At 56.6% G+C, this 27690-nt stretch overlaps 1 protein-coding gene across 1 annotated transcript in view; it reads right to left on the bottom strand.

The window, feature by feature from the left end:
• Positions 1-284: 284 nt before the first annotated feature.
• Positions 285-27690, bottom strand: part of RBM19 (RNA binding motif protein 19) — a 123305-nt gene continuing 95899 nt past the window's right edge. Inside the window, 3 exon segments of the mRNA XM_055322934.1 lie at positions 285-1058; positions 1620-1732; positions 20689-20809. Of these exon segments, the coding sequence (XP_055178909.1) occupies positions 1050-1058; positions 1620-1732; positions 20689-20809 (243 nt within the window). The 3' untranslated portion in view covers positions 285-1049.

Raw genomic sequence — 27690 nt, 5'->3', positions numbered from 1 at the left:
CTCCAATGTGGTGACTACATTGCCGCCACTGGCCTGGCCCTGGCGGTGTGAGTATAGACTGTGTGTTCATCAGGAAGGACCCACATGTCCCTGAACAGGGACTAGGGTGGGCCCGTCACCCCCAAGACTCACAGCAACTGGAGGGCCCGGTCATCGAGGGCCTGGGCTGGGTGAGGCTTAACACTGACCCCACCTACACACTGTGGTCATACCTGGTGTCTGTGGGGCACCCCCCTACAAACGCGGGGAATAAGCTACTTTGGGTTTGGGCCTTTTGCCTCTTACTTCTTAGGAACGAGCCCAGGATTGGCCGGGGAGCACCTGCCCCACGGGGCGTAAGGAGTACACTTAGACTCACACAGGGACCGGCGCTGTGGAGCTTTGCTTGGGTTCTAGGCCACTGTGAAAACTGGATGAAAAACTGGAACCTCCTTCCTCCAAAATGCAGAGACCAAGATTTATGAGCCCCCGCCAGAGGTCCCGAATGAAGGAATAAACAAAAGTTCTGATGGGCATCTCTTCCAGGCTTTACTTGGGTGGACTGAGGTGGTCAAGCCCCAAGTGGGCACATCACCCCTACTTGACAGAAAGAGAAGCTGAGGGTCAGAGGGGACCTTGCTGGTCTGAGGCTGCATAGGTGAGATTCAGGAGGCTGGGATGGAACCCAGGTCAGACGAGTGGCGGGGGCTCTTTTCCTCCACACCATCCAGCCTCTGGCGAGTGCTGGGTGCAGGTGCTCCCAGTGGGAGGAGGCTGTAGGTACAGGTGGGATTAGGTGTGTGCAGGCGGGTACCCCAAGCCTGCAATAAGCCTTTCAACAGGGCTGGAATGCATTTCACAGAGTCCTCCGTCCACGAGCCAAGGGTAGCTGCCATCGGAGACATATCTTAGGCTCAACCGGAGAGGCTGGCATCTGGGTGTCGTGAGCATCCTTGTGGTCAGCCCTGGTGGTCGAACCAGAGCCCGCAGTCCCAAGGGGCCTCGGGCAGGACACAGTTCAGGTCCCAAGCTGCGAGCACTCCCGTAGATGGATGTAGTGGGAACTCCAGCTAGCAGCCCTGGAAGGAGGGCAAGAACAGAAGCTTTGGAGCCGGTCTTACACGCTCAGTGCCACACCGGGGGTTTTTCATGTATTCACGTGGTGTGTTTTTCTCACTAAAACCACACGAGGTGGGAACCGTTGGCGAGGCAGATACTGGGTCAAGGGAGGTTAGGTCATGGCACCAGGGTCCTGCCTCCCCACCCTGATGCCACACTTGCTCCCATGCAGCTGCGCATGAGCAAACCCGAGTCCCTCTGCCCTGACCTTCCAACCAGCAAGGTGGGGCTGTGTGCCCCGGTCTGGGAGCGGTGGACTGCCAGGCTTGGTGGGGTGCGGCTTGTGTTTGCTGCTTCTGGGTCCCTGTGCTGCCACGAGACTTCCTAACGTGGCTGCGTCTGCCCTGCCCCCTGGCCCTTGGGTGTGGGGCACAGAGCGGATGCATGGGGATGGCGGGAATGTGTCAACCTCAGGCTGGGGCACGGTGGGGGTGCCTGCGTTCCCTCGCCCACCCGGCAGGAGCGCAGAAGCTGGAGCGGCTGTCCCCAGTCCCCAGGGCCCTGGAGCCACGTACACGTACCCTCTCGGTGCCAGCTCGCAGCTGAAGGGTTTGCTCCTCACTGTCGCTTTCACTGTCTTCCAGCTGCTCCAGGATCTCGTCCAACACCACAGACCGCTTTTTCTTCGGGGGCTCTGTGGGAGCCCAGATGGCAGGAGAGGAGGAAAAAACAGCCGAGAGGGGTGGGAGGTGGGAAGAGAGGAATGGCAGGAAGGGAGAGGGACCGGGATGAGCAAAATGGAGGGTAGGAGGTATAGGGAGGGAGGAGGGAGTCACAAGAGGGGGCGCAAGGGACCAGAAGCCATTGAGGGAGAGAAACACGAGAGAGGAGAGAGACACTGCCCGTTAGTCTCTGGCTTCACCGTGGGGCTGCCTCTCCTCGCCCCAGGAACTCTCCGGCTCTGCCCACCACCCCCTCCCCAACTTCTACCTGCAGAGGACAGGGCTCCATTTAGGAAGGGAGCCAGGAAGGCCCCCTCCCAGCAGCTCAGGGGGTAACGGGTCTCTGCCTGGCTTGCAGAGAGCAGAACACCTTCAGAGGGGATGGGTCAAAAGTGAGGGGGCCATCATTGGGGAAACAAGTAGAAGCTGCTCCGGGTTTCCTGGAGGTTATACATTCTTAACAATAGAGTAAGCGGCTTGCTCAAAGATTCCAAAAGAAGCATGGAGGAAAGAACAATTAGAGGTAGCTTTGGAGAGGAGGGACTATTTGACGTGGCCTTTGAGGGATGCATAGGAGTTCTCTGTGAGAAGAGGGGACGGGAATGTGGATGCACAGCACACACAGAAGGCACGGTGGGCTCAGCAATACATGGTCGCTCTGAGCCCCAAACACTACCGAGGATGCATTGTGTGCTACAGCTCTCCTCCTCTCAGCAGTCCCACAGGGACGTGCTAGGACTGCCTCCTGCAGGGGAGGGAACCAAGCTGCAGACAGGTAATTCTAAGGTTACTCAGCCACACGTGGAGGCAGGATTCGAAACCAAGCAACACCAGAGCCACAGTGTTCCCACTTCCTATGAAAGTCTCCAGGGCTGGCGCGAGAATGCCAGGGAGGTAGTGAGGGTGGCAGGAGAAGGTGAGCTGGGCCCTCGGTTCTCCCAGGAGGGATGTGGTGGGGGGAGGCCGGCTCAGGCCTGGCCTGTCTAACCTCCCAGTCCCAGAGAATGTGGACTTGTTCAGAGGCAGCTGCAGACAGGATGTCCCAATCCCGTCCTCAAACAACACCTCCTCTGTGAGGTCCTCAGGGAGACAACCGCCCTGTGATCCTTTGCCTCCGACTCCCCACTAGGCTGGAGCTCCCAAGGGCATGTCTCTCACGAGGGTCTCTCCAGAGTCTGGCCTGGCCCCTGGCCCTGACACGAAGAATCTCGGGCCTGTTGTATAAAGTCCTAGGCTAGTGACTTGGACTCTCTGGGCCTGTTTCTTCACCTTGTTCCTCCCAAAGTGACAGGACACTGACCCTGTCTCATCTTCTCCATGGCTACCTGCCTGATCCAAGCACATTCACCTGAATTCCTGCTCCTGCCATCCCCACAGGGCGGCCTGAGCGATCCTTCTAGAACAGGTGCTACTGCTTGGGGTCTCAGGCTCCTACGGCTTTGCAAGCAAGGAGAGGGAATTCTCTAGTCCTCTGGGTGCCATTGCTTGAGCTGGCCACTCCGGGCTGGTACACTGCATGCACACCACAGGACCTTGGCACCTGCAGGTCCCAGAGGACCCTGTAGTGAAGCCCCAGCTCCCGTGCCCCCTCCTCCGACGACCCCACCACCTGCTTCGGGGCACTTCTTACTGCTGACATCATGGCGGTCATTTCTTTGGGAACAGAGCTGTCCTGTTCACTGCCATGTCCCTGCTTCAGCGCACAGCCTGGCACCTAGTGGGTGCTCACTAATGTCTGCCCGATGAAGGGAGAAGCAAATGGAGCGGGAAGGGGGGGACACAGTAAGGCTGGGGACGCTGTGGGGGGCTGCCCCCGCCCAGGAGCCCCCGGGCCTGGCAGCTGTACCCATCATTGTTAGTCATGGAAAGGGAGAGAGGGTGGGATGGGCTGGGGGTGGAGGCTGCAGCCCGTGGCTCAGACGCACATTTCCTCTCCTTGCTGCCTCCTCGATGCTCCTGGTTTCCTTAGAATCGCAGGCTCTGGAGGTGCACAATGGCCTTTGGAAATTGAATTTGTGGGCAGGTAATGGGAGCCGAGAAATAGAAGAACAGCAAAATAGGGCCTGTGGGCCTGTCACAGATGCCTCCTCCTAGTTACTAACAATGGGAGTGCGAGCTCCTGGGCTGGCGGGCCCCCGCTCTCCTGGCCAGGCTGGCCTAGGCTCCAAGGGCTGGCTGGTGGCGGCCAGCACGGTCGCTGCAGTGGAGCTGCGGGCCTCACCTCCAGAGCTTCTCTAACTCCGAGGCACCAGCACGGGAGCCGGTTTCTGCCTATGCATCCTAGGGCTCAAGCTTTCCATCACTTCTGCACCCCGAACACCCCCCACCTCCACTGCCGCCCTCTGGTCTGAGTCCTTGGCATCTCTGGCCTGCAGGATGGTGGGAGCTTCCTCTGCCCTCCCTCCCAGAGTCCGCTCTCAAGGGGCACCCACAGGGATCAGAACCTGTGGCTCCTTTGTCTCAGCCCTCAGTGGGGCCATCTCCTCTCCCCTGGGGAAAAGCTGAAGCCAGCAGGAGGGCCACCAGGCCACCCAGGTGAGCCCCTTCCTGGTTCCTGGCACCCCCCTCTCCCACCTCCGGGCCTCTGCATTTGCTGTTCCCTCTGCCTGGAGCGCTCCTCCTGCAGGGAGCCTGGTGGGGGACTCGCCTCTCCAGGGAGGTCTCCCTCCTCTCCTTGTTTAAGACCACAAGGCTCCCAGAGCCCCTGCCCACATTCCTCTACAGCATCGACCAACCGTTCAGCTCCCTGTCTGCCTCTCCCACTGGAATGCTGGCTCCAGGAGGAAGGGGCTTATGTCTGCATTGTCACTGCTGTCCCCCCAAGGCCTGGAATGGCGTGGGGCACACAGCAGATGCTCAGTAAGTACCTGCTGACTGAATGGACGGATGGCAGGGACAGATGAGATCAAAGAGTTCAGGTTGCTGAAGGACACACAGAAGCAGGGACTGGACCAAAAGCGTCTTTAACCACCTTTGTTCATGTTTTCATCCCCTCATAGCAGAGGCCGGGCAGTGCCCGCTCTGGGCTGGGCCTGGTATGAATGGGACAGCCCCCATCTAGGCTGTTCCTGGACCACTGAGGGGCGATGGAGAAGAAGCCGGATAACCACAACCCAGGGCAGCATCAGCACTGTGATGGGGAGGCACCTGCTCCATGTGGGCTATCAGGGCAGCTTCCTGGAGGAGGGGACAATGTAAACATGGCCAGAACCCAGCCTGACTCTCAGCTCTGGCCCTCTCACCCCACTGTGCAAGTCTTGCCACTGGCAGGTGGTTGTGCTCATAGCTTCAGAGCATCTCCCACCCTCCCAACCAGTGGGCACCTCCCAACCTCAGCCCCGGCCCCAGGGACACCAGCCACGTTCAGTTTGCTTGGGAGCTGGCCTCACTGTTTTAAAGACTTGTGAACCAGCTCTTCCGCATCTTTGGAATGTCAGCCCTGCCCTTGGCTGCCCTCCCCCGAGTCACCTGAGTACCAAACATCCTGTGACACAGCCACCCAGGGCTGGGTTCCAGTCCTATGCTCCCCTCCCTGGTGGTGGGACCTTCACCCCTCCGAGCCTCGGCTCCCCATCCTGGGACAAGCAGGAGGTCCTGGAGCAATGGACACAGGATGGGACACAGAGCTGCTGTTCCTGCACCTCTCCACACAGGGCATCTCCAGGGCCCAGCTCGCCTGGAGGGCCTGCTCCTGGATGCCTCTGCTCTCTGGATGTCCCCAGGACCGCACTGGCCCCAGCTTGCCAGACTGAGCTCTGTGCTTCTGTGCTGAATGTAAGAACGAACGAATGAAGGACTGAATGAATGAATGAGTCCTAGGGCACTGAGGTGGATAATCTTTGAGAAACAGCACTGCTGTGGTTGGGACAGCAATACATCAAACAGGGGTGGGGTTGGGAGGCACCCGAGAGGTCATCTGGCTGGGGAAACCCGGAGTCTCAGGAACCCTTTGCAGGAGGGGGCGTTGCCACCCCTACTACACAGCTGGGGACACGGAGGTGCAGGGCGAGGTGCACAGCCCAGGGCTCCTGGCTAACACACGGCAGCCCCCGGCTTCTGCCCTGGCCTGTCTCACTTGCCAGCGTTGTCCCACACACGCTCGCAACGGCTCTCGGGGGCCCTGACTCGGGGTGGGGGGTGCGGGTGTGACAGTGCACGGTCACACACACTTGGCTTTGGCACTTGCCCAGTATGCAGCCTCGGGTGGGGCCTGGATCCAGTGAGGCTCACTCCCTCGTGCATAAAATGTGGGGTGGGGGGCGGACAGGGCTGTTCCTCCACTTTTCCCCTTCTCTGTGGCCACCACCTGCTGACCTGCAGGCCCAGATGTAAGGAGGCCTTTCCTTTTGCCTGGAGCAGGTATGGGCTCCTCTTCCCAGCGAAGCCTCTCGGGGGACCCCCCACCTGTCCTCAACACTTAGCATACAGGCTCAGGAATGCAGGCATGGGCACATATGCCCCACCGCTGGCCAGCCTCTTGCTGCCTCCGTCTCCTTGCCTGTAATGTGGTGTCACGGGCAGAATTAATGGAGGCAAAAGAGCAATGACTGGCACCTGGTTAGACCCCGGTCCATGGTGGAGAGACCAACATCTCTGCTGCTCTAACTCCCATCAGAGATGTGGACTCAATGTCTCACTTTGCTATTAGGCCAGGGGGCGCCACTGGGGCAGGGACTGTCAGAGGATAGCCAATACCTAGTAGGTGATCCATGAGCAGTTAGTTGTTAGGGAAATGAATACAATGATTTGGTTTGTAAAGGCTGAAAGGGTACGGTACCCATTTCCCACCCCAGGTTGGAAAACGGAGGCCCAGGGGGATCCCCGGACCCCTGGCGGGGTGAGGAGTGCACAAAGTAGGTCAGCGAGGGGCTCACTCCTTAGCCTTGGAGATCAGACAATTCAAGGTCCCAGCTCTGCTGCCTAATGGCTCAGTGACCTTGGCTAAGTCACTTCAGCTCCTCAGGTCTCGGCTTCATCTGTGCACGGGGGCTGAGGACAGGACCCGTCTCCTGGGGCAGCCGTGAGCATCAGTGAGTCTGTGCTCGGAGCCCAGTACACCAAGGGCTCGGCGCTCGGGGCCATGACTGCTCTGGTTGGCCTGGCTCAGGCCGGGCCCCCAACCGCCTCCCCAGGGGATGCGTCAGGCCCAAGTCCCCACCACGTGACACCCAGCAGCCCCCGCCGGCCCTGTCTGCGCATGGAGCACCCTGCTTGCAGGGAACAGCTGCTGAAATCCCACTTCTTCGACATCAAAAGCCTCAGTGGGTTTTCACCAAACAAACATAATGCAGAACCGGAGAAAGGTGTAAAATAAATAAACGAAACAAGCTGTGCATTTTCTTTCAGCATTACAGCTGCACCCGAAGATAAACAACAAGTGAATGTCACCAAACATCAATACCCGAGAAATTAACTTGACAAAAAACTCAGCCGTCCCCCAACAACCCCCCAGTCCTGCCCCCCTCCCCACCACCATTTTGCATTTCTGGAGTTCCCATCTAATGATTTTATTTTTCAATTAATTCCTTGACAGAATGCCAGCCCGCGTCTCTCTCCCGGCCCTGGCTGGCGCTGTCGCCCTGCATGGAAGGCAGAAGCGGGCAGACGGAAAGGCGCGAGTGGGTGGGCGGGGAGCTGCCGGGAGGACGGGAGAACGTGCCTCGTGGGGTTTTGTTCCAGAGGCAGAACGCGGAGGAGGGGCGAGCAGAGCGGGGGGCAAGGGAACTCTGAAAGGACCTGAGAGGAGCAGGCGCTGGCAGCGGGGGGAGCGGGCGCCAGGCTGCCAGGATCAGAGCCCGCGGCTCCCCGCTGGGCCACCTGGGGCCAGGAGCCTCACCTCTCTGTGCTCTGTCCCTGCACCTGCTGAATAGTACCCCGCGTGGACGGCGCCGGGGGCTCCGGGACGGTAAAGGTGCTTAAGTTTTTACAGCAGCGCCTGGCGCACTGTAAGCGCGGTGTAGGTTGGCGGATCTTACGGTCCCCTGATGGGACGCTGTCACTGGATGCAGGCAGGTCACTTCTCTCTCCTTTAAAATGGGGGCGGCAATACCAGCCCTGGACAAACACAGGAGCCGCTGCGGGTGCCCCATCCTGGTGGCCACCCACAGCATTAGCGCGCGGCTCTGGGACACATCAATGGCTTTCCCTGGCCACGGGGGCATGTGCAGCCCTGGCACGGGGCCAGCTGGAAGCGTTGGGTACATAAGCTCCCTCAGAGGAATCCTCCACCAGTGAGGGTGGACACATGTCCCAGCTCCCTGGACTCCCGGGGGGATAGCTCTGAGGTGTATATGACACAGATCTTGGGGGGCCCTGGTGGGCTGAGCCCCAGAGACCCCTGGGACTGGGTCCCTCGCCTCCTTCCGGTTCCTTATGCACTTCCCGGGCTCACCTCCTAGGTGATCTGATCGGTACCCGAGTCCACGTCTTGGGGTCTGCCCCTGGGAAATCCACCACACTAGGATACCATGTCTATGGGTGACCAAATGGGAGGAAGCCTCACACGTGACAGGCCCCTGGTAGAGTGTCTGGATTTGCTGACATGATTTAAGATTTAAAAAGCTAGATACTAATATGCCAAAAAAAGGGAGATGCTACCTAAGAGTCTGCATGTCTAGTTTCTCCAGAAAATGGATGACCCAGCCACAAAGAGCCCGTGGCCCCACCTGAAGGTGAGCATATACTCTGTGCCAGACCTGGTGCTCGGGATGCAGCTGTGAAGAACACTCTAAAGGATGTTCTGAACCACCAGCCATGGTGGCCACGTCGGGACCCCAGAGTGGGCAGGGCCCAGGCACCTGCTGGCTTGGGGCAGCAGGCTGGGTGTGTACTGGGAGAAATCCCATGAGCTGTGTGAGATTATCATCCCATTTGTCAGATGGATAAGCAGTGGATCTAGGGAAGTCACCTGACCACACTTCCCCCTTCCCCATGCCCCGATACGCTAGTGAGGCCTAGGGTCCTGTGGCTCAGCGGCCAGGCCTGCAGTAGAGACACTGGCATAGCCCCTTTAGGAAATAGCTCCTAGCAGAAAAGGTGTGAAACAGAGGCCCCACGGTACCCACCAACCTGCAGCAGCGGCATTCTCGAGGCCAGTGGTTCTCTATCCAACTGCCTAAGAGAATCATCGAGAAACCACTGAAGCCCGTGATGAGAATGGTCTGGGGTGGGGCACTGGTTACTGAGACTGATGCCCATTGCCCTTATTAATCACCAGTGCTATGGGCTTCTGGCTCGCTGTGAAGCAGGAGCCTGCATGCAGCTTGGTGGGTGGCCCTCACACTGCGCTCCAGGCAGCTGGCCTGGAAGCTCCCCATCCATAGGGCCTGGATTATGGTGGATTTAGCCCATCGTAGGGCTCTGGGGCCGGGCTAAGCCTGGGGGCTTTTAGGCTCCGTCCTGCATGTGTTTGCATTAGTTACAGATGCTGGAGGGGCCGGTGCAGGCTGGGGAGGACAGAGAGTGGCCAGGTGAAGGTGACTCATTGCAGGGAAACAAAGGAAAAGGAAGAGGACCTGCTGGAAGGGATCCCCCTCTCCTCTGCCTCAGGCCTAGAGGGATCTTTCCATTTCTAGTAGTGGCTTGATGGGCATTAGCTTCTGGCCCCCTCTTCCTGACACAGCCCTGGGTTGGAGTAGAGGCTGGAAGGGAAGCCTTCAGGGGGCCACGGTGGAGGGAAGTCTGTACCCAATCTGTTAAGTGTGCGGGCCTCAAGCAGCCAGGCAGGCACGGGAGGGAGACTATAGGGTGGGCTGCAGACTGGCAACTCAGCCCCACCTGCCCTACAGGCACACAGAACCAAGGTGGTCAGACCTGATTTTTCCAGAGGCCAGAAGCTCGACTTTTGGATCAAATCTTCTGATAGCAAAAGAGTGGCAACTCATGAAAAAAAAAAAAAAAATCCCAAACCGCACTTGTCCGTATTTTCCATGCAAAATAAAGATCTGTGGCTGAGCTCAGTTGATGGCTCACCTGTGCAGCCTCTGATTTATTATCTCTCTCCCCTCTGTGTACAGAACCCTACCAGTTCCACTTGTGGCCGTGAAGCAGTAACAAAAACCTCCTTGTCTTTCTGTTTTTCTTGGGTTTCTTCGGACTAGGCCAACCGACAATTCAGAAGCAAAATCGGCCACCCCCTGCCACCAGCCACAACCCTGGAGGGAAGTCCACCCTCCTCCTGCTCCTATTTCTAGCACTCTGGTCCCCAGGTCCCTGAACCCCTGTCCAATCCGGGCCCAGCCCCTTCCCCTCCCAAGTCGCTCTGAAATTTTCCTTCTGTCAGTTTAATTCTGTGATCGATGAGGAAGAGCAGGAGAAATGGCCCGGCACAGCTGGTTTCCCCGTTAGCCCTAGCAGGGATTCCTGGCCTCGCTGGCGACGGCTGAGTGAAATGTTTGCGGAACGCAGAGAACACAAGTCAATAACAATTTAGCTGGATTGGGAGCAAGTACCTTCCCCGCACGGACAGCCACTCCCGGGGGAAGGGGAAGAGAGTGTGCAGGATATTGCTGAAGCGCTTGGAAATATTTCCAAAACAGCACTCCAAGAGGCTCGGGGCGTGAGGCAGGAAGGAGGGAGGAGGAGGTGACCTGGAGACACCTGCTCCCGCCGGCCCCAGGCCCCTGCAGCCTCCCCAGCACCTCCGCAGGGGGAGACGTTCGGCTGTCTGAACGTGGATCCCTCCCTCCTGCCAGCCATTTGCACCCTTGCTGGCAGCTGCCGCCTAGGAGCTGCCTGACCAAAACAATTCCTGCTTCTCCGTGTGTCTTCGCGACACTCTGCCTCCGCCCGCTGGGATGGCCGGGGGCACGTGAGAAAAGAGCTGGTCTCCCGGCCAATTTCAACCTCTCTCCAGGTGCCACCCACCAACACGGCTGGGAGCAGGCTGAAGAACAAAACACACCAGCCCGGCCAGGGAAGGCCACGCACTTCCAAGAGGGCAGGGGTAAAACGGCTCCTCCGTCCCTCCGGTCCCCACAGTGGCAGTTGGGACAGCTCCCCGCGCCCCCTTCTGCCTCCTGATGGGGCGTTCTCCGTGCCCCTGGAGGAAGGGCTGCCTGCTTCCGCGAAGCCTTAAGGAGGGAACGAGAGGCACCCAAAAGGAGGAATAAAAATGAGGTGAGGGGAGCTTACAGGAACCTTCTGTCTTCAGGGAGCTGGAAAGATCCACAGCAAAGGGATATTTTGAATAATAAATTCTGTGACTTCACATACTTGCTTGAACTTTCCCGACTGTGATTTTTAAAGCCCGATGATTATGTTTTCATGGCCAAGATCAAGAAGGCATATTTGCAAGGGCTGGTGTGGGGATAACGGGCTCTCCTGGTCCCGATCTTTTGAAAATGTGCCGTCCTATGAATGATTAAGTTATGGGGGGGGGGGGTTGGTGAACTGTTGCAGGCTTTAAATATCATCTGTATGCTGATGACTTCCAAATTTATATCTCAGCCCAGGCTTCGCCCCTGAGCTCCGAACTCATAGATTTATCTGCTTGACATCCGCGGGGAGTCCTAATAGGTGTCTCAAACCCCATGTGCCCCCCCACCCCAGCCCCCACCTGCTTTTTCCCAGCTTCCTAGGCTTCATCATCACAAGGCACCACCATCCTCTGAGTGGCTCTGAGCAGAAATCTCCACACTGGCCTTAATTTCCCTCATGCCTTCCAGAACAAATTAGGCCGGCTCTACTAAAGGTAGAGCCCATAGGCTCAATCCACCTGCTTCTCTCCATCCCCACACGGTCTTTATCCCCACCCAAGCCACTGCCCCTACTTGCTGGGAGGATGGCGATGGGACTCCTACCTCCATTCTTATCCCTCTACGATGCAGGCCCCCACATAACAGGAAGGAAGAGGTCTGACAGTGTAAATCAGGCCACCATACTGATCTCTGAGGGAACTTCCTGCTTTACATTGAATAAAAGCCAGGCTCCCTGCCGCTAGGCCCCATAAGGAGCCCTACTGGCCTCTCTCCAGCTTTGTTTCCTAGCATTCTCCACCCTGAACAGTTCTCTAGCCACGATGGCCTGCTATGACCATGCTCCTGCCCCAGGGCCTTTGCACCTGCAGGTCTCTGTGCCGGAATGCTACCCCCCCCCCCCCATTCTTTGGCTGGCTGGCTTTCTTCCTCCTATCACAAAAATATTGACTCCTTGGAAAGACTTTTTCCAGGTCAGGCCTGTGCCAAGAGTAGGGGAAAATCTCTCTACTCCTCCCACCCCTGAGGAACATCTTGCCATTCTTTCCCATTTCCTCCACAGGGCTTGCTGTCATCTTAACATTGTTATTTACTTTTTCTTCTTTGTCATCTGCCTCTCCTCGTCAAATAACAGCTCCACGAGGGCAGGGGTCTTTTCTTTGGTTCACTGCTTTATCCTCAGGGCTGAGTAAGGCTTGATCATTGATTTGTGGTCAATGCAGACTTAAGCACATGAATGAATGAATCGAGTAAATGAGGGGCAGAGTAATAGGGCCTCCTTCCCAGGGAAAGCTGCAGTTCTTGAGCTGAGCACTACAGCTGGGGGGTGATGGTGAGGGTGTGGCTACACTTCTAGAGCTGTACACTCTCTAGAGAAAGGAGGAGTCATGGTAGGAGGAATTAGCTGCCCCCATGGCTTTTAGATGAAATAAGGCAGGCATCTCAGGAGCCCCAGGGGCTGTAAACTTTTTTTGTACGTGGTGAGGCAGTAAATAGTTTTGGCTCTGCAGGCCACAGGGTCTCTGCTGCAGCCACTCTGTTCTTCCCTTGCAGTGTGAGCATGCAGCCGTACCGACCACGTGAACAAACGGGGATGGCTGTGTGCCAAAAAACCCTTTATTTACAAAGGCAGGCTGCAGGCTGGATCTGGCTCTGGTTTGCAACTGCTGACCCATCTGGATTGGGAGGCCAGGTCCAATAAAAGAGGGATGATTTGGGATTTGGGGGCCTCTGTGGATACAGTGCATGGTGAGATAAGGTTATCTGTTCTGCAGTGTGCAGAGCTGTGTGTCCTCTGGCAATTCACTAGACCTCTCTGGGTCTCAGTTTGCACCTCAGAAAGATAGGAATGGCACTTTTCTCCAGGGAGCAAGGAGGCCAAAATGGGACTGTGTACTCAGAACCCCTTGGCAGTGCTCCCTGCATGGAGCAGGTCCTCCACACAGCCCTCTCTCCCCTCTTCTCTTGTCCCTGACTTGACTTTTAATAAGAAGTCACATGGCTGCCCCTTTCAGACTGGTGGTGTGTCTAGGCTCAAGGTGGTAAGAGCTGGTTTTAGGCCAAGCGGGACTCCAGGGCTGGCTGCACGTCTGGCTAACCGTGGGATCTGAGGCATGCTGTCCAGCTTCCCTGTGCCCCAGCTTCCCTCCTGTGGGGTGACAGTGAGGAGGAACTGAACTGGCTCTCACATAGTGGCTGGTACGGATGAGATGCTCGGTCAGAATGGGCCATTCCGACGTTTGTCTATCTGCCACACAGACAGTTTAGGAGCCTACCCTGTGCCAGACGCAAGACCGCACAGGGGATGTGGAGAGGGCCCCAGGCCCCGGAGGGTAGAGCCTTATGGGGCGAAGAGACATCAGACAATTGCACACATGAACAAAGTGGCAGGAAGACCAAGCGAAGGGTGTGAGGGGGAAATGGAGAAGACGGGTGGGTTATGAGGGAAAGGGCCGATCTCTGATGCTCTGGCTGAGGCCTGCAGGCGTGGAGGGTCAGGGGTCGGGCTGCCAGGTCAAGGGCACTGGCAATCAGGCCCCTTCCCTGCCTGGTTCCCACCAGTGCCTGGCTGGGGGCGGGCAGCAGGTGCTTCGATGCTAGAGACCGACCCGGACAGGCACCCGTGTCCACCCAGACAGAGCAGATCTCCCTCCCCGGCCTGGCCAAGCTCGGGCGGGGGAGGCACTGCTGCCAGCCGCTTGCCATGCCGGTCATGTCTCTGTTCCCAGCTCCGGAGGTGAAAGGTGCAACCGCTAACCACAGCCCATCAGTCCTCCCAGCTGGAATAAGACAACGGCGGGAAGCAGAGCCGCGCTCCCGGCCAAATAAAAGCCTGTTTGCCCAGGCCTCCCTGGCTGTGCGGGCTCTGAAACAGAGGGTTCTGCGGGCGGATTGCTTCTCTACCATTATATTCTTTCGGTGCCACTCGCGGGTACCGCGGCCTGCCGAGGCCCTGAAAGCTTCTCGATGCCTCGACCCTGCTGGTTTGTAACACGCTCAGGAAGAAAAGGACACAGCCAGTGGCCGACTTTCCTCTTTCTTCCCTCCTTGCTCTCTCTTTTCACCCTCCCACACGCGAGGCACTGAAGAATAGCACTTCACCTACCGGGGGCTTCGAGGTGCAGTGGGGAAAGCTGGTTCTGGGCGGGAGGGGAGGCAGGGGCGGGCCAGGGGCGAGGGGAAAGCGGCCATCCTGCTACTCTCTTTCAAAGTATCTCTGTCTGACATCAGGGTCTTAGACTTGGGGCAACTTTTCCAAAGATTTTTCAGAGGCCTGCTCTTCGTTGTTCAATTTGATGGGTCTAGTGTAGGCTAATGTAATATCCTGCCATCTTATAGGGACAATGGAGAGGATGAAGGCTTCCAGAGCGTGGGGAGGCTGGGTGGTTCAAATCAAGCTTCTCTGGCTGCCAATACAGGAGCCTAGGTGAGTGGCGAGCACCAGACCGGGCACTGAGCACATTGAGCTCCCACGCCCAAGTTGGAAGGCAAGGCATCACGAGTGCCATCTCCTCAGCGAGGAATCCTCCTCTTCCTCACTGCCACTGTGTACTAAGTGCCTACTATGTGCCGGGCACAGGGACATAGACAAGGGAGCTCAAGACAGGGGAGATGAGCTGGCATCCAGAGTCAGATGCAAACACAGTCTTGAGCGCTGCCCACGTGGTGGGCATATTCATTCTCTCATACACAGACACATGCATGCACACGTACATACACATGCACTCAGTTATTGCCCAGACAGGCTTATAAAAACCAGGGCTCTTCTTTTGTCTCTATTCCTTGCGCTGGGCACACCTTCCCTCAGCCTGGCTTGACTGGAATGCAAGGTCAGCAAGGTGCTCATGGCAGCCCAAAGAACAGGATGAGTAACATCTGTTGCACACTCACTTGTGCCAGGAGCATTACAGGCATTGCCTCCTTAAGGCCCGTGATTCCCCAGAGGAGGTGAGTGCCCTTGTCCCACCGTACAGATGACAAAGCTGAGGCCGAGCACCTTGTCCCAGGTCCAGGTCCCAGAGCACCAGGGACACACGCTGGAGTAAATGGAAAGGGCACTGGTGCACACCTGCTGAAACAAAGACTCGGTCCAGCAGGATGACGAAAAGGCCAGGCCTTACTCCTGACACAGCCGCCAGTAACTGGGTGCCTCTTTGGGCAAGTTATTATCCTCCCTGTGCCTCAATTTATTCATCTGTGAAACTGAAGACAACGTCCATATTTACTTCTTTGGATTCTGCAGGATTAATAGCTGTGACAGCCCGAGGATGACACCTGGCACAGAGTAAGGTTTAACAGATGAAAGTTGTTATAGTGGTGATAATAATAATCAGTGTTATCTGGCCGGAACCGTACGCGGAGCTGTCCACCTTAACCTAGGCTCTTCAGGGACTCACGGCTGGAGACAGGGGCCAGTGGGCTCTGGGCTGGCCAGCAGGCTTCGTGCCTGGCCCTGCTGAATGGCTGAGACGCCTGCCTGTCATTCCCACATCCCACAGGCGGCCCTTTGTCGTGGCCTCGGGGGCTCAGGCTGGGCAAATGGGGCTGGGGCCTCCACCTGAGATCTGAGTGCCTTCCTGGCAGAGCTCGGGGTGGAGGGAGGCCACTGGGCATGGGTCCCACCTGCCCTCAGAGTCTGCCAGAGCCCTGGAAGCACTGAACAATACAGATTTCAACACAAATGAACTGGGTATTTTTCACCACAGGGAAGGGGCAGAGTGGGGGGAAAAGGTCCAGCCAGGAGAGCAGAAGGCTAGCAGCCCTATCCTGAACATTCTGGGCGGTGGGGGCACCTCGCATTTCCTGAACAGCACTGACAGACAATGGGGTGGGTGGGTCAGAGGGACTGCTGGCTCCAGAGCACCTGTCCTGCGCTGATTTGTCTACCCCCCGCCCCAGGGTCCAGCTAAGGTGGGAAGGACAGATGGAGCTGTTGCCCTGAGTACGGGGGCCTTAGCAGAACTGTACAAGTTGGAACTGGCTTCCCCTACTCACTGCCTGCATGACCCCCGGCAAGTTACTTCCTCTCCATGAGCCTCCTCCCTTCATCTGTAAAATGGGAAGGCACACACCCTCTACCTCCTGGGAGTGCCCCCTGGGGGAGTGCCCTGTGGGTCAAAAAACCAAAACAGTAGCTCCTGCTGCTTTAGTTACTTACTGCACAGATCATCTTCAGGACAATTCTCTAAGGCAGTGCCTTTGTGAGTCTTCTTGATTGGTAAAAGGGGAGACAGTGGCCCAGAGGGCCCAGTGTCTCCTCCCCGACAGCAGGGAAACAACAGAAACCAGGTCTCCTTGATTACAAGGTCAAGGAGCTTTCTCCTAAAGCCAACCTTTTGGGGACCAGGAGCTTACAGAAAATCTGATGACAATAGATTCTCTTGCCAGACAAGTATATGCACACGTGTGCGCGCCCGCGTGCACACACACACACTGGATGACACATTCCTGGGTGTTCATAGCTCCTTTGAGGCCAGTCCTAAACTAGGATCCACGAAGACAAGGTTTCACATATTCTAGGGTACAAATCCCTGTGTCTTATCTTGCTGTGTTCTGGAGAGAGCTTTCTTTTGTTTTCAGAGGATTATCATATGTTTCTTTGGGAAAGAGTGCTGTGAAACACAACTGGGAATTAGTTTGCTCTCAGGCTGCCTGTCGCCTCTTCATGACCCAGACAGGTGAGGCCAGTGTAGAGGTTTGACATGTGGGTGGGTACCTAAGAGACCCCTCCAGATAGGAGGCATCCCCTCCAAACCAGATACCTAGGCCCTCAGCAAACCCAGCCAGCTCTATCCCAGCCACACATCCTGCTGTTCACAGGCACCATGTGCTGGATATTCCCTAGTGCCACCAGATCCATCCTCTGTCCTGCTGTCCCTTGGAAGGTGTCACCTGGCCCTCAGTGGGTCAGTGGAAGACCCAGAGGAGAGCAGAGGTAGGAGAGGGAGCTGCAGGCTCGTCACTTGCTTTGGTGAGTTCTCTGGCATTGCTGTTTCCCTCTATACCAGGGGACTGAGTAGCTGTTGGCAGGCGCTGCTCTCGATGGACCCCCAAAGACATCATTTCCTACCCCCGCTGCCCCTATAGGCCCTGGGGAGGGGGTTGGGAGACTGCTCCTTACTGCTGCTCACCTCTGGCCCCCACCCTCCCCTCTGCATTTACAGGCTCTTCCCGACAACCACCGGGGTAAATTCTGTTCCCTGGTGGGACCCTGCCTATCTTCCCTTGGTGCTGGGAGGGTCTGGTAGCACCTGCTTCCACACACTCAGTTATAGCTCAGAGCTCATGACCCCTTCTAGAACCCGAGCAGGCAATGTTCATCCAGGAGGACTTAGAGGCAGTCCACAGAGCTGGGCTGACCCTCAAAACTGACCTTGGGGCCCTCATCTCACCTTGTACCTGAGCTTCCCTGTCAGCAGGGACACCATAGCGTGCACACCACAGGGCCTTCTATGAGGACATACCACATCAGTTTCAAGGGGCCACATGACATTTTCCAGCACCATCTATTATTCATCCCCTCCACTTCTGGAAGGGACCCAGGGGAGTCTACATCAGGGTCTGGATGAGTCAGGACGAAGGAAATCATACAGGAAACACACACCCCAGAGCTAATAAAGGCCCCAAACTTCTGGAAAATAGCATTTCCTAGTGTCACACAGTACAGGGCAGTGGGTGGGATGAGAGGCTCCTGAGCTGGCCTGGGGTTCAAATCTGACACTTTCCAGCCACATGACCATGGGCAGTGCCTCAGTTTCTCTGTCTGTAGAATGGAGACAGCAGCGCTTAGAGCTACTACTGCTATCCTGAGGCTGAGACAGTGCAGGTCATATACTGAGGATGGCCCTGGCACAGAGCGAATCCTTAGTAAACAGTAGTCGTCACATGTCACTTCAGTGCTTGGCCTCAGTTCTCCATCCGTAAAATGAGGCTTCTCACGGGCGCCTGGGCAGCTCAATCGGTTAAGTGTCTGCCTTTGGCTCAGGTCATGATCTAGGGTCCTGGGATCAAGGCCCACATTGGGCTCCCCACTCAGTGCAGGAGTCTGCTTCTCACTCTGCCTCTGCCCCTTCTCCCCCATGACCTCGCTCAAATAAGTAAAATCTTAAAAAAAAAAAAGGGGGGGGGGCTGACCATGCCCATCTCGTCGGGCTAGTGGGGAGCTCATAGGAAGATGAGTGGAAGTAAGCTACTGCCTGTATTACTGCCGTGACTGTACCTGCCCTGCGTGGGCCTCGGGCTGAGGCTGTGGGAGACGGCCCATCCCATAGAAATACTCCTGGCTGAGTCTTCCCACTGGGGTGAAGCAATAATGCTGTCTCTGGAACTCAATTTATTGAAGGGGGCTTCTCTCCGATGCAGGGCAGAACTGCTGAGACTGCACGCTGCCGGCCCCGGGGGTGGGCGGTGGGGAGGAGTGGGCACAGTCCCTTACATAAACATTTGCCGACCGGTGCATTTGGGCCTGTCAATGGCTGTCGATACAGACAGGTTCCCTTTCTGCATGTCAGGATTCAAGGACCTATTGAGTTGTAAGCTGGTAACTATGTGCTCAGTCCCAATTTCTCTGGTTTCTTGTGTCCTGATTTCCTTGCTCCTATCTTCCCCAGCCTTAGACTGAGGGCCTGGCCATGCCAGACACTGTGCCAGGCATGGGGGCCCAGAGAGGAACCCGCGGATATGGTCTCCGTGCTGGGAAAGACATCAGTCCAGTGAAGATAAAACCATAATCAACTAAATTAGGACATGGCAGGGAAGTAGAGGGATGGAGGTAGGAAAGCAGAGGATGAGCCACTACAGATATGTAAGGAGGCGGCAGAGAAGGGGAGGGCCTCCCAGAGGAGGTGTCATTTGAGCTAGGCCTTCATGGCTGAATAGGTACTGCCCGGCTAAAAAAACCTGGAGGGCAGAGCATTCTGAGTAGAGGAAAGTACACACAGGAAGACACAGAACACCACGTGGCGTTCGGAGAGGTCTGGTGGGACTATGCTGGGACAGGCCACTGGAGTGGGCCAGGGGGTGTTCTGAACGGTTTGTCAGGCTGGGCTGCAGTCCTGTCTTTGCAGCTCCTAGAACACCTGAGGGGGATGCAGTGTTGCATCCCAGAGACACTGCTCGGGAGCCCCATGTGCTAGCCCAGAGCAAGACCAGCGAGGCCCAACTGGGAAACTCCTAGCTCCATAGGGCCACCTCCTCCACGGGTTCCCCTGAGCTGCTGCATGAATGGAGTGGTGGTGGTGGAGGACCGGGTGTCACTGGCAGGACAGTAAGTGAGCACGTACTGGCTCCAGGCTCCATCCCTATGCGGACGAGTGGGGGGAGGGTGGGCGTCGTCACCAACACCCCTAGACTGTCCCCAGGTGACAATGCTGGTCCCCTGATACCTAGTGGCAATGGGCAAGGGCAGCAGTGGCAGGTGCTTGGGGTAACTGGTCCATCCAGGAAATCCTCCAAGGGCTGTGAACCCTCCAGTTGTCCCTGGGACCGCTGGGTGGAGGAAGGCACCTACCACCTAAGACCCCAGAGCAGCCATGGCTGATGCTGTGGGTGAGACTATGGAGCCCCCTCACCAAGCCTGGCTTTCCCAGGCAGGCAGGAGGAATGGACACATTCCCAGCTGGGCAAGGCTACTTCCTGGGCACCTGTCACTAAGCCCTCAGGATCCTAAGTGGGTAGGAGGCCAGCAGCTGCCCCTTTACTGCCTGGCCTGAATGCCTTGTGAGATGCATGGAAGAGGTGTGGAGATGGGACTGAAGTTCAAACGTCCCTCGATGTCTTCAGCACGAGGGTGCCTACAGGGAGGGGCAGTAGGGGTGGCACCTGTCACACCTTCCACATGCTCAGTGTGGCTCAGTGTCCTTGGGGCTTTCCCTCATCCCCACCTGACTTCCCAGCAACTTGCTGGAAAGGATGAGGCCCCTTGTGAGCCGGCCCCCCACTCTCTCCACTTTATCTGTTCTAGCCACGCTGGCTTCTCCTTTCTCCACATGCCACAGTTAAGGCCCCCACGGCTCAGGCAGCCCTTTTGTGGGCACAAACGTCATGTCTGCAAGGAGGCCTTTCTAGACCACTAGCACAAAGAGTGTACCAAGCTTCTTCCACCCACACCCCTAGTGCTAGAACCAAGCAGGTGCTCACTGAGTTTTCTGGGGATGGACTGAGTAACTGGGGAGGCCATGTGATGCCACCAAAGTGTGTAAGAGGTGGAGTCAGGTCTTGTGACCATGAGGCCCCCAGCAGGGAGTGGATGACCCTCAAACCCAGTCACCGAGGACGGTCCAGCAAAGAGGTGGTAGAGGATGGGGTTTCAGTGCAAGTGACCCCCTAGACCGGCCACTGCGACCCAGACAGAAAGTGCCAGGTAGAGGGGGCAACTGGACATGAGCTGTGGTCTTGGGTGGCAGTGCCAGCTAGCCAGCCACCTGGCGGGATGGAAGGTGAGGGACAGAGCAGGGGAAGGGATAAACACCCTGACCCCAGTCTCCTCCTCTTCCCAATTTCCTGCCAGGCCTCCCAATGACCCAGTCCAGCCAGAAGCCACAGGGCATGGAGGCTATACCAGTGTCATCCACACAGGTCAGCCTCTCCATGTTAAGTGGGGAGAGGAGAGCGGAAAACAGATCTAGGAGGCAGATGGAGGGCACTTGGCACGCACTGGGAGGACACAGGGCATCAGGCAGTCAGGCAGCCCGTCCTGACAAGGACAGTCCTCCAGGGAGCCCTGGGGCACTTACCGTGGAAGTGCTCGGCTGTCTTCCGCCGCAGGGTCTGCAGGCTCACCTCGGAGTCGGCCCACTCCAGGACCAGTCTGCGGCCGTACAGGTGGGTGCTGTGACACAGGGCCTGGAAGGCTCTCTTGGGAAGCATGGGCAGGATATAAAAGTGCGAGTTAGTGGAGACCTGCTCAGACACTGCATCCTGTCACCCTCCCACCTGCCGGCCCCTCAAGCTCAAAGGCTAGGCTCTGGCCCTTGTGACACCTGCTCTCTAATGAGGGCGTGGGAGCTGTTGGGCACTTTGTCCCATTAGTGGGTTACGTTCCCAGGGAAAGAGCTGCAAGTGACCGTGCTGTCAATATATCTGCAGTAACTGGTGCCCGGGCCAGCTGCCGTCCTCTCTCCCATGCTGTGTCCTGTCTAGGGAGGGCCACCCCATTGGTCTGTTCGCCTCCCACTGTGCCATCAGGGGCAATGCCACATGAGAAAGCTGAGCTGTGTCAGGGCTCGTGATGGCCATGCAGGGCCCTCACTGTTGGCTGGTGGCTCTGTCCCCCACCCCTCTGCCTTTAGCACACTCCTTCCTCTTGCTCTCTGCGGCGCCTGGCCTGGTGAGGTCTGCCCACCCCTCCCTCGGGGGTTTGGTGCCACTTTGCTGAGACAGAACCCATCAGGCATGCAGGGCATCCATTTGAAATACACAGTGCACGGTTTTTCAGGATATTCAGAGTTGTGCAGCCATCACCAGGACAAGTTCAGAGCACTTCATCATTATCCTCCTCCCAAAGGAAACCCCACACTTTGATGTGGCCACTCCACACCCTTGCCCCAGTCCCCAACCAGGACTGGTCTGCTGTCACTTTGGATTTGCCTGTTGTGGACATTTCATGTCAATGGAACCATGCAGTTCTGGCAAGTTCCCTCTCCAGCATCGCTGGGGCCCAAGCTAAGTGGTGCTGCCCAGGGGCTCTTCCTGCAGCTCCCCTGGGGTACAAAGACACTATGTGCTTAGACTCTGGAGCCACCATGTCTGGGCAGGGTGGGCCCTGCACATCCTCGCTTTGAGACCTTGAGCAAGTTCATGAATCTCTCTGGCCTCAGTTTCCTCGTTTATGAAATGGGAATGTTAATGGCGCTCCAATCTAAGGGTTCCCAGGGGATGAGAGTTAACACGGAATGTGCCTACGATAGTGTGTGGGCACATAGTAAGCGCCCAATACATGCTAGCTCTCGTCCTGGTTGTACTGTTACTGCAGACAGTTCCTTTCTCTCAGCAGAGAGGCCTCGGGTCAGCAGTGGGTATGGGCAGGGCTAGTCAGGGATGCTCATCAGCAATGGAGGCAAAGGTGGCTAATGGTGGCGTCTTCATCCGTGCTTCTGGGCTGCAGCCAGCACCATGTGGTATGAGAAGAGGGGCCGTGGGGCATGTCCCTCTTGCTCCCTCCATGCTGCAGGGAGGCACCACGGGACCAGCAGAGCTCCACACTGGAAATGATCCGCTTCTGGCCCTCTGCTGCAGTGTGACCATTACAGGCTGGACCATGTGCCCCCAGAGAATGGGTGTTGGAATCCACACCCCTGGTACCTCGGGTTGTGACCCTCTTTGGAACTAGGTCCTTGCAGGTGTAGTCAAACTAAGGTGAGGGGATACTGGAGGAGGTGGGCCCCCTAACCCACTATGACTGTGGCCTTGTAAGAGACAGCCACGTGAAGACAGATGCAGGGTGGCTGCCCCATGAAGACAGAGGAATGCTGCTGTCACGGGAAGCTGGGAGAGGCGAGGAACAGACTTCCCTCGAAAGGAACCCAACACTCTCACCCCCTTGATCTTGGACTCCTCGCCTTGAGTACCATGAAATCATCAGTTACAGTTGGTTTCAGCCATGTAACCTGTGGTACTTTGTTACGGCAGCTGGGATGACCCTGGGTAAGCCAGGTGCCCTACTGGGACCCTCGGTCTCCTCTTCTGTAAAAGGGGGCCAATTGTGGGATGAACATCCACCAAACCCCGTGGGTAGCCCATGGCTGCTCTTCCATACACAACTGCATCTGAAAAGCACTGGTGGGAGGTAGGTGGGACATGCATCTTTAAAAACTAGACCTGTGGCCAAATCGAAGAAATGCTTTGTGCTCAGCTGTGCTTTTTCTGAGAAGGGCCAGGTGCAGGAAACTTTTTCTCCCCCACCCCCCTTTTTTTAACTTTAATTTAAAAAACTCTTTCTGACTGCCAGCAGAGCCTCTGCATTTTTTCCATGCGGATATAAAAATGCATCTGGACTCTGAGCCGAAATGGCCCATTCAGAGCTTTAAAACACACGCGTTCTCAGCTGGCACGGCAGAGAAACAGCCTGACTGGGGGAGCTGGGGTTTTAAGATGGGGGAGAACAGCCAGTCGGGAGTCTGGCGTGGCGGGTATTCCGTCCTGGTGCTGGGGTCCCTGAGGAGCTGCGGTCCCGGGGATGCAGATGGGTGGGGGCGGCTGTGAGGCTGCATCTGGTGGCGGCTGAGCGGCAGAGAAAAGTGAGGGAAGTGGGCCTGGGAGGTGGGCCCAGGCAAGATGCCCCGACCCTGGCCCCCTCCTGCGTGCACCTTCAAGCTGGCATTTCCTCCCAACTCCTGAAACCCTGTACTCCGTTGCTGTGCCTCACAAAGTCTGGAGACATCGCTGTTCCCTGTAGGAGTTGCTAAATACTCCCTCTCCTGCCATTCCTCTGACATCAACCCTTCCAAATTCTCATCTCCTCTTTGGAAGAGCTTTGGAAGTGGCACAGACATAAAGACTGGGGGCTCTGGACCTTGGCTACGTTGGTTCGAATCCCCTACTGTATCACTTATAAGCTGTGTGAGCTTGGGCAGGCTGCTTAACCTTTCTGGGACTCATTTCCTTGAGTGGAAAGAATGGATAGGAGAAGCCCACGAACTGCAAAGTGTGCCACTTGCAGCACTATTGGCTGTTATCATTATTGTGGATGCCACCCATTCCCTTTATGCCACCAAAGAGCAGGACAGGTATTTTGGTGGGACATGAAAGCTGCTGTGGATTTGGTGTTGGAGAGTAGCACATGGTTCTCCAAAGATAGCAGGACTACCATCCCTAGTTCCAGTCCCCTCTGGGTGATAGGAGACCAGTCCCCACTGCCTCAGTAGTTGCAATGGAGCGACTTCAAACTGTCATAGGCAGCAGAGACAGTGACTCGAGGCTAGGATTGGCCTTGGACAATCTAGAGTGATCACACTTTACTAAAAGAGCCTGATGGGAGCTTGTTATATTTGGGGGATCCAAAGAGGCAGGGGAGTGAGTGAGATGGAGGACCTCAAGGGGCTTTCAGGCTCACATAGGAGACACAGAAAGTTCCAAGCACAGCAGAGAAAACATGCAGCCCTGGCATCTATGGCCTGGGGCCTGCCAGTAGCTTTCTCCCTGGCCTCTGTGCTTACTGAGATCCATGCCACCTTCCCCCTGAGAGTTCTGAACCTCAGCTATGGGTGTAGCTTAACTCTGCCAAATGGACTCTCAGGGCCTTGTTTCATCTTGGGATGTTTGGGGGTCAGCGCAATGTGGGTATCTCAGAAGAAGCGGGGAGTCAGGCGTTCCTAGCCTGGTGTTTCTCTCCAAAGCCTACTTCTGCCTGTTTTACTCTCTTGGAATTGAAAGGGCCTTCTTCTTCCCACAGATTATGGATCTCCTGGGTTGGAACTCTAAGCACTTGACCCCAACCTACTCAAGAGAACAAGCATTATTCTCTCTCATCTCAGTGAAAGGAATACAGGCACTTGTCAAGGTCCCTACACACGCGAACTTCCTTCTCGCTTTTCCTTTTAGACCTTGTATGTTCCATCCCTGGGCCTCTGTAACATGCTTTGGCCTTGGAAGAGCTCCCTTGAAAAGCTGACCTGCCGGTGGCCCAGGGCACAGCCTGCTCTCCTCGCACAGACTACAGCCGGGTGCCCTCCCTGAGGCCCACACATGTAGCCTCCATCCCAGAACCTGTCCCACTAGCACCTGCTTGTGTGCTGGCCCCCTCGGCTCAGTGTGGAACCTTGCTCAGGACAGAATGTGCACAGGGAATATGGTAGCTCCCCCTTACCTATGGGGGATACGTTCCAGGGCCCCAGTAGAGTAGGCTATTTGCTGACCCAGATTGCTGCCCAAGGTCCCTCTGCTTTGACCTGGGATAGACAGACTTCTCACTTCAGGCAGCAGGTCTCAGGGCCTGGCCCCACTCAGAGAACTGAGGCGGACTAAGGCGAGCTCGGGCAGGTCTGGCTGGAGTACAGGCTAGCCATTATCTAGTTTCCTGGCTTGGCTGTCCTAGAATCACACCCCCTTGACCTCCTCTGACCTGAGCTGCCAACTGTGGGCACGGAGAGCCCAAGCCTCTGGCTGCTCTTCTGCAAATCCTCCTCCACCCCCAACCCCCACCTCCCAAAAGGCAATCTACGAAGGTAGACAGGGAATGACAGCCACCGGCTACACTGTGACCAGGCCTGGCAGTCATCTTTCCGTAACAGGGAAGGTGCTGGAGGGTGGCCAGAGCAGCACTGGCCTGACCTTTCTGCAGTTCTCCCTGGAGATAGACCTCTTCCTCCTAGCAACAAAAGTCGACTCAATGCCCTTGGCAGGACTCCCATCCCAAGGGCCATGGCTCCCAGCCTGGACCGAGGACAGGACTCCTGTCTTCAGAAGTCCAGGCACTTCTTGGCCCCTTCTGCACTGTCTTGCAGAGTGGGAGGGCTGTATCTCTCAGCAGACATCAAGTGCACCTGAGCATGGACAAGTGCAACCCATGCCAAGCCATCTGTCCCCCCAATGCCTGGAGTAAGTGTGACCTAAGATGCTAAGAATGACCATGTGTGCCCGGGAGCTGAAGGAAGGGAATGGGAGCACTGGGCCCTGGCTGGGACTGTTGGGGGCTTGGCTCCTTCTCTCTGCTGAGGGGGTTGAAAAACGTGGGGCCTTTGCTTCTGGCAGGAGGCTCTGTGTCTCTCTGGGCAGCATCTCGTGCTAAGGGGCACAGTCTTTCCGTAACGGCTTCGGGCTCCAAGGGGGATACACAGTGGGGCCCTGCTACTTTCTGGCTTTGGGATCCGACGAGGAACTTCTCTGCAAGTGGGGGCCCTCTGACCTCTCGTGGCTGCCAGGAAGAATAAATAAGACACAACGATTCATTTATCCCCCACTGCCCGGCACACGCCAAGAGCCTGAATCCTGGGACCTGTTATTGCCACAGGCAGGATAGTTTTTAAAGAGTTATTAGAGTGGTCCCGGAAGGAAGAGAGTTGTCCCACTCCGCTACCTTGTCACCTTTCCTGGGTAACGTGTCCTGAATGCCTGATAACTCTGAAGTGAGGGCACTGGAGCCTAAGTCCCTCCTTCAGGGGCAGAGGCCTGGATGGAGGGACAGGGTGAGCGAAGGGCTACCTTGTGGCGCTGCTTATACCCTGATGATGAACAATGCACACTTGTGGGTCTGAGGAGAGTGGCTTGTCCTGACCCCGGCTTCTTGGCCCCTAAATGTGTTGGCGGAGCCCAAATCCCTAAGCAAGGCTCAGGATCCAACACACTTTCTTTCACCCCTGGGTACTAATGATGGGAAGCAGGTAGACACAGGCCTGAGTATACGTACATAACACACCTGCCTGAACAGAAAAATGGGGACAAAACCCCAATTTTCAAGTTTGCTTCCAGTTCACATTTCTAGAGATGAAAAATATCTGATGGCCAGGCGGCAGCCCTGACCCCCGGGGCCCCAGCACATGCAGCTGCAGCCCCTTCTCTGGTGCCTGTGCCACGGCCTGGGCCTAGCCCTGTGTCCTCACAGTTGCCTCATGGGGCAGTATTATTTCCAACGTGGAGATGGATGAGTAATCTGGGGCTTGGAGGTACAAAGCCCCTCATCTGCGTCTCATGGCCTCCTCATTTCCACGGGGTGATGGCCCCTGTGGATCCCGCTGCACTCCCACAGGCCCCATGGAGACAGTGCTCTACTCCCTTCTTACACTCAATTAAGCAAACATGTGTTGAGCGCACACCACTGATAATCTGATGGTGATCATCGTTTACAGGGCAGGCAAAACAGCCCAGCCCTGCACTGGCCACACCGGGCACCTGGCACGGAGGTGGCCATCCCTGCATTGAGCAGCCCTGGTTCCCTTATGGTCTGCTCTCTCCACCAAGGTGCTGGTTTCAGCAGAGCCCACAAGGTGACAGCTTGGATGCGGCCAGGCCCCATGGGAGCCCTCTACAAACCCGTCAGCAGCACCCCAACCATGGGGTGGGGGTGGGGGGCTCAGGCCATGTGTCCACCACCTACTCCCTGGCCCCTCCCCTGGCATGGTGCAGAAGCGAGAAACGGAAGGGACACATGAGCTGGTTCGACCCCACAATTAAAGCCGCGGTTGTTTACCACAGTGAGAACAGCTCTGCCTGCCAACACCAGCCGCCATCACGTCTCCCTACTGCCGGCTCCCCCAAGTGTTTATTTAAGCCAACACATTGCTCTGCTAATTGGATAACATTCCATGTGAAAATAGACCTTTTAAAACAACAGCAGCGGCGGCAAATAAAAACAGCTGCAACTGCAAAAGTACAAAGGCACGGCGGGCTCGGGAAGGAAAAATTAAAGGCGCATGCATGGGAAAAAAAAATTAATATTCTGGTTTCCGGGCTGCAAGTCTATTCTTTCCATCCTTTCTCTTCTGGGCCACCCTTCTTTTCCTCCTCTGGGAAAAGAGAGAGGAGGTGGCGGCTGTGCAACAGAACCCCAGTGGCTACTGGTGGCCCCTCTGAGGCTAGGCTGTGGTCAGGTTGGGGAGGGTTGGAAGTCGATACATGTGCTGGAGGGGCTGATCTGGGGTGCTCGCTCCTTTGGGTGTGTGTGTGTGTGTGTATGTGTGCTCACTTCAGCCTGGGCATGCTCCCAAGAGAAGCTCTGCCCCCCGCCCCCACCAAAATGTCTCTAACTGGCAAGTCCTTCTCTCTGCTGGGTGCTGGGGCGGTGGCAGGGGTGCTGGAGAGAG

Source organism: Nyctereutes procyonoides, unplaced genomic scaffold, assembly GCF_905146905.1.
Source record: "Nyctereutes procyonoides isolate TBG_1078 unplaced genomic scaffold, NYPRO_anot_genome, whole genome shotgun sequence".
Lineage (NCBI taxonomy): Eukaryota > Metazoa > Chordata > Mammalia > Carnivora > Canidae > Nyctereutes > Nyctereutes procyonoides.
This window is presented reverse-complemented; position numbering and strand designations above follow the sequence as displayed.